This window comes from Berghia stephanieae, chromosome 5 (genome assembly GCF_034508935.2).
Source record: "Berghia stephanieae isolate SIO BIC M18660-M18661 chromosome 5, UCSD_Bste_1.3, whole genome shotgun sequence".
NCBI lineage: Eukaryota > Metazoa > Mollusca > Gastropoda > Nudibranchia > Aeolidiidae > Berghia > Berghia stephanieae.
The window spans coordinates 67,799,518-67,807,017 of record NC_088364.1 but is presented as its reverse complement, the minus strand read 5'-3'; the positions used below and the strand labels follow the sequence as shown (position 1 = coordinate 67,807,017).

At 31.6% G+C, this 7,500-nt stretch overlaps 1 protein-coding gene across 1 annotated transcript in view; it reads right to left on the bottom strand.

Annotated features, from left to right (window-relative positions):
- Positions 1-2,447: 2,447 nt before the first annotated feature.
- Positions 2,448-7,500, bottom strand: part of LOC144973478 (acid phosphatase type 7-like) — a 21,345-nt gene continuing 16,292 nt past the window's right edge. Inside the window, exons 9-12 of the mRNA XM_078915957.1 lie at positions 7,478-7,500; positions 6,596-6,667; positions 5,059-5,196; positions 2,448-3,095 (exon numbers count right to left, since the gene is read on the bottom strand). The exon at positions 7,478-7,500 is cut by the window's right edge and continues 100 nt beyond it. Of these exons, the coding sequence (XP_078772083.1) occupies positions 2,943-3,095; positions 5,059-5,196; positions 6,596-6,667; positions 7,478-7,500 (386 nt within the window). The 3' untranslated portion in view covers positions 2,448-2,942. The remainder of the gene's footprint in view (positions 3,096-5,058; positions 5,197-6,595; positions 6,668-7,477) is intronic.

Here is a 7,500-nt window from a genome sequence, read left to right as displayed (position 1 = left end):
GTCACATTAAATTTTTATAAACATAATATAATTCGTGGAATGGTAATTGGATTCAATAGTCTGATGTCACGTCGCCCAGCAACGGCGGCCATCGGGGTTCTAAACAAAGAAAATCGGTACTTTCTATTCTTCATGCTGGCTAGAACTTTTCATATGACTTGTGATCAGAATATATGTAAAAGTTAAAACATGATCAGATTTCTAATGTTTTTTTTTTTCCTCTGGATACGCTTTTATGCTCGTCGGAGAAATATTTCATAAGGCCGTCCGCCATTGTTCCGAAAGTTTAGAGCCAGTTACTAAGTAACCATGCGTCACTACGAGGGAAGTGACGTTATGGCTGTTGAAGAGTATTGATATGCTGACAAATATGGAGTGTCTCCCCATTTGACATTATTAAATCATAATCAAACGGAAATATGGAAAGAAAAATAAACAAAAGTAGTAGGTTAAAACATGAATACTTCTCATATGACATGAAAGTAAATATCCATTAAACAATAGCCTTTACATGATGGATGGAACATATGGAATGACAACAGATTATTAAATACAATGAATATCGTACGAGTATATCTCATGAAATATGGATGGAACATTTGGAATGATAGATTATTAAATACAATGAATATAAGTACATCTCTGCGAACAAACGGGGCTACATATCTAAGACAATTTACACACGAATCATAATAATAATAATAATAATAATAATAATAATAATAATAATAATAATAATAATAATAATAATAATAATAATAATAATAATAATAATAATAAATGGCATTTATATAGGGCTTTACCCCGTTGTCACAGGCTTTAAGCGCTTTACAGTGATATAAAACAAAACATATTACTGTAAGACAAGTTTGATGGAAACGTGATACGAATTCACTTTAACAACAAAATATGACAATAGTATTGCAACATTATATAGAGCTATGACGTAAAAAGATAAAACTTTAAGCGAGATTTGAAAGTTGTCAACGAATCCGAGCATCTCACGTGTGATGGGAGAGAGTTCCAAAAATGGAGGGCCGAAAATTGAAAAGATTGTTCAACTATTTTACGCAATGGCTTAGGTTTGACAAGGATTGATTGGTCATTGCTTGACCTCAAGTTTCTACTGGGGACATATATGTTTAGGTCTTTAATATAGGAGGGACTGTTGGTGCTCAAGGATTTGTAGACAACAGCACAAATCTTATAGGCAACTCTTTTTTCCACAGGAAGCCAACGTAACTCACGGAGAAGGAGAGTTGCTGACAGGTATTTTTTGTTATTGCATACAATGAGTCTGGCTGCGTTATTTTGAGCAACCTGAAGTTTGCTCATTGTGTCTTTAGCTAAATTCCTCCAAAGGGAGTTACAATAGTCCAATTTATATAAAACAAGGGAATTAATTAAAAGTTCTGCTATATGCTTAGGTATTAAAAAACGAATTTTGCTTATTTTTTTTCATTTCTATGTACATGAAGTGTATTATTCACGTGGCTTGTCATGGAAGATCTTTATCAATGATGACTAAAATAATAATAACTAAAATCAGAAATAAAAATTTACATTTCTGGTGCGTTAAGTTTGAAAGTGTGAGGACAATTCAGTTAAGGAAATAACGTGCGCTATAACCCGAAACTTCCAAGAATATTTAGAAACGATATTTTAAAATATGCTGTTAAAACTGTTTAGATGTAAATTGAGAAGAGGGTTACAACCTTCACTTTCAACGTTTGGAAAGAAACTGACCAAGAATGTTGAATCAGTTTACCAATGCTCATAAAGGCGCGAAAATCGTATATTAGTTCACATTATAAATAACAATAACAAGACGATAATGGACATAACTATAAATAACACCAAATGATAAAAATAAAATAGCGAGTGACGAAAACTGACAAAGAGTGACAACTTAGCAACAAGCAATACTAATCAATCAATAAAAACAATTCTGGTCTGACCAGAACAGTAATAATGATAACAATATTATTAATAATAATAATAATAACAATATTAATAATAATAGTAATGATAATAATAATAATAATAATAATAATAATAATAATAATAATAATAATAATAATAATAATAATAATAATGATAATAATAATGATGTTTAAAATTTGGCCAGAAAACTCGTCCTTAAAATATCAGTCAATTTCAATGACCACCATCTTGGCAAAAACTCGCAAATCTGGGACTTCGTGAAGTCATTTAAATCGATCGATATTTGAAGGGCGAGTTTTCAGGACAAATTTTTAAATACGTGTTTTCCAGAGCCTGGTTAAAATTAATAAAGAGCCGCTGTGCTTGTCTTTTTACTTTAAATTAGCAACAATCTCATGAATAATATCCCAAATTATACAAATATTACCATATATGTAAACAATAATACACCATTGTGACAGAGATGTAACTCTGACATATTTTGACATTAATTTTTTTCCTCATTTTGGAAAGATTTTTTTAAAAAGATTGAGATTAAGACGATCCTAACTTGTCAAACAGTCTTTATCTCGAGATTTTTGAAGTCTTTAGACGAGATTAGGGCCATCTTAATAAATCTTAGGTTTAAGACATTGACAAGTTGGGGGCATCTTAATACAATTATCGATCTGAAATGGTCAGAATGAAAGATACATTTCGACAGAGCATCGCAAACTTCCCTCTAGTTTTAGATAGACGAAAAAATGATTTTAAAAAAGATTGAGATTCAGACGATCCTAACTTGTCAAACAGTCTTAATCTCGAGATTTTTGAAGTCTTTAGACGAGATTAGGGCCATCTTAATAAATCTTAGGTTTAAGACATTGACAAGTTGGGGGCATCTTAATACAATTATCGAGCTGAAATGGTCAGAATGAAAGATACATTTCGACAGAGCATTGCAAACTTCCCTCTATTTTAAATAGACGAAAAAAAAATGATACAAGCTTGAAATTTCATCACGGAAGACCTTGTCCTCTTGTAATTAATAAGTGTTGCAATTTCTGAAACATCTCTGATCCTCCTTCAAAAGGTTTAATGGGCGAGGGGTCATATGGGTAAGACCCGTGCTTGTCCTTGATGACCATGACTTTGTCTACCACAGCACCATCCTGGTCGAATAGGAGATAATAAGGATTGATGAACGAAGGAGATAGGATATAAATAATAATAATAATAATAATAATAATAATAATAATAATATAATAATAATAATAATAATAATAATAATAATAAATAATAATAATAATAATAATAATAATAATAATCTTTATTGTCCAAATAGGCAATTATTGTTAGGTTACGGCTCTTGTAATAGGGGAAAAAAGTAATTAAAATAGTAGTAATAATGATAATAATAATAACACTAACAGTAATAATAATAATAATAATAATAATAATAATAATAATAATAATAATAATAATAATAATAATAATAATAATAATAAAATAAATAATAATAATAATATAATAATAATAATAATAATAATATAATAATAATAATAATAATAATAATAATAATAATAATAATAATAATAATAATAATAATAATAATAATAATAATAATAATAATAATAATAATAATGAAGCATTTTGGATATCAGAGCATGGTGGAAAAAGTGTTTCGTATGTCTTCATGTTATACATTTTTACTTTGTTGTAATCGACATTGGAAACACGACTTTTTTACAAAAGTATGTCAACAAAATTATTATAAAATTTAAGAAGCGACTTCGACAGGGCAAAATAATATGTCCATGACATAGGCAGAGTCATATCGGCCATACGGAGCAGTGAGTCTACTCGTAATGTGCTGGTTCTTATCTTAATAACCTCTTTATTCTCTGTAAAAAACGCACAGAGGACTTTGCGATTTTTTGTTATTAACTATAGAGGTTGCTATAAAAGTATCTACAAGAGATGAAGTGAGTAGAAAAGTGCCAGAAGACAATAGAGAATAAAAATTTTCGCGGCGGTGGTGGGGTTTGAACCTGCGACCTTATTGGTACGACAACTCCGCCTGGCAGGTGAGAGCGTGGCTCTACCGTGTGAGCTATCCACGAATACAAAAATATTCGTATCAAACTCAGGTCATTTCTAGAACTCTCTCTCACCGACTTCTGGAAATCGCGGGCTCGCTCGCCAACCAACCATCGCGAAGTTACTTGACCAGCAGTTAAGCTTAATAGCCAATATTCTCAACACAAACATATAACATAGAAACGATTGAGACATTGAGTATGCTCCGGTATATTGGGTGAATTTTTAATTCAGAAAAGTGAGTGGAGCAGGCACTTATGTTGGTAACAACAAGAGATGAAGTGAGTAGAAAAGTGCCAGAAGACAATAGAGAATAAAAATTTTCGCGGCGGTGGTGGGGTTTGAACCTGCGACATTATTGGTACGACAACTCCGCCTGGCAGGTGAGAGCGTGGCTCTACCGTGTGAGCTATCCACGAATACAAAAATATTCGTATCAAACTCAGGTCATTTCTAGAACTCTCTCTCACCCACTTCTGGAAATCGCGGGCACACTCGCCAACCAACCATCGCGAAGTTACTTGACCAGCAGTTAAGCTTAATAGCCAATATTCTCAACACAAACATATAACATAGATTTCCAGAAGTGGGTGAGAGAGAGTTTGTTTCAAACAGCCTAACTTTTCATGTTAGAATGGACTACAGTTGCCGGGTTCTTTTTCTTTTGTTTTTTATTTTTTGTTTTTTGTTTTTGTTTTTTTGTGGGTTTTTTTTGTTGTTGTTGTTGTCTCTTTCTTTTCTACTCTGTTTATTTAATTTCCCGCCAAATCATGTTCTAAACGATTTTTGTAAAAGAAAAAGGAAACGATGCGCTTTGTCCGAACAAATGCAAGATAGATCATCATAAGAAATTGTCATGCAAACACAAGGTAAAAATAATAATAATAATAATAATAATAATAATAATAATAATAATAATAATAATAATAATAATAATAATAATAATAATAATAATAATAATAATAATAATAATAATAATAATAATAATAATAATGTTTGTCTATCTATCAATCTGCTCTGTCCATCATTCTTTACTTTATCATCCGAGACCTGTTCCATAAACAAGTGTGTAGAGTTATACACTTTCATACGGGTGTAACCGTAGTCCTCTGTTCGGAAAGCAGACCAGGAAGGCATCGTCTTATTGAAGGGATCGTGTTTACCATTGCAGCCCTAATGAAAAAACAAACAAACAAACAAACACGAATAAAATAAGGCATAGTTTGTGCTAATCGCATAACTCGTGGGGATGAAAGGCTCAAATGTGAACTGTTTCAAAACGGTACCATAATATTGAAATGAATGACTCTGAGAAGTGAATTTATAATAAAAATTGTGAGAAATATGCAGTTTTGGTCTTTACGATGTAAGAAATTGTATTTATCGTTTGCCATAAAGAAAAAAAAATCAATCCCAAGTTTGATATCTGTGGTTTAAAATGTTGGTTTTGAGCAATTGGTTCAGACTGAGCTTTTGAGACGGTGGGTTATAAATGATTTTAAATGTTACTAGAAGACTCATTTGATTCCGCATTTACTTCCTCTCTCTTTCTCTCTCTCTCTCTTTCTCTCTCCTCTCTCTCTCTCTCTCTCTCTCTTTCTCTCTCTCACTCTATCTATCTCTATCTCTCTTTCTCTCTCACGCACACAAACTCTCTCTTTCTCTCTCTGTCTATAACCCCTTCTCTCTCTCTATCTCTCTCCCTCTATCTATCTCTCTTTCTCTCTCTCACACACACACTCACACTCTCATCTCTCTCTCTCTCTGTCTCTCTGTGTCTCTCTCTCCTCCTCCTCCTCTTCTTCCTCCTCTCTCTCTCTCTCTCACTATCTATCTCTATCTCTTTTTCTCTCTTTCTCAAACACACACTCTCTCTCTCTGTCTCTCCTCTCTCTCTCTCTCTCTCTCTCTCTCTCTCTCTCTCTCTCTCTCTCTCTCGCTCTCTCTCTCTCTCTCTCTCTCTCTCTCTCTCTCTCGCTGGCTCGCTCTCACTCTAAATTGCCCCGAATCTTGACATGATTTGGTCTTGAGTAGCTGGAATAAATGCCTGTCTCAAAAGTCTCTTTCTAATGGAGCATCTTTTGACTTTTGTGTATGGAAGGCGAGTGCCTATCTGTTAAGCATTTAAAAATTTGTTCACATGTAATGAAGATTTTGTGGCTTAATTAATTTTTTCCACAAATACTGATGTGAGGAAATGTAGTAATGAAAGTGAGTCTGAGAAAAAGTAGATAGGAAGGAGAAAAAGAAAGAAAGAAAGAGAGAGAGAGAAAGAGAGAGAGAGAGAGAGAGAGAGAGAGTGAAGAAAGAGATAGACAGAGATGGAGAGAGAGAGAGAGAGTGTGTGTGTGTGTGTGTGTGTGTGCGTGTATGTGTGTGTGAGTGTCAGAGAGATAGAGAGAGAGAGACTGTGTGTATGTGTGTGTGTGTGACAGATATATAGATAGATGGATATATATATATATATATATATATATATATATATATATATATATATATATAAAGAGAGAAAGAAAGAGAGAGAGAGAGAGAGAGAGAGAGAGAGAGAGAGAGAGAGAGAGATGTTACTCACGGCGGATCCTGTAATAATATGGACTGGTGCAAGTGGGTTGGTGTAGGGGTTGTCGTAGCTACCATTTCTCACCTGTGATAAAATAATAGCAATGTGCATAGAGATATCCATGACTCTGACAACGAATATAATAATAATAATAATAATAATAATAATAATAATAATAATAATAATAATAATAATAAAATAATAATAATATAATAATAATAATAATAATATGATGATGATGATGATGATGAGGATGATGATGATGACGATGATGATGATGATAATAATAATAATAATAATAATAATAATAAAATAATGATGATGATGATGATGATGATCATGATCATGATGATGATGCTGATGATGATGATGATGATGATGATGATGATGAGTGATGATGATGATGATGAATGATGATGATGATGATAATGATGATAGATAATATAATAAAATAATAATAATAATAATAATAATAATAATAATAATAATAATAATAATAATAATAATAATAATGATAATAATAATAATAATAATGATAATAATAATAATAATGATGATAAATAATAATAATAATAATAATAATAATAATAATAATAATAATAATAATAATAATAATAATAATAATAATAATAATAATAATAATAATAGATTATACTTGTTGAGCGCTCTTCCATATTACGAGGAAGTGCTCAGAGCACTTTACAGGGGCATCAACAATTCAATTTGGAAAATAACAAAGTCTTAAGATGCTTTTTAAACCTATTGACAGGATGTGGTCATTTTCATATATCGATATGTTAAATGTTAAGTAATGATATTTTTTAAAGCCCTAATGAGCAAAAGCATATTTTGTCATTATACCACATATATTTGTACATCTAACACTGTACGTACTTTTCTGTTGTAAATAGGCCACA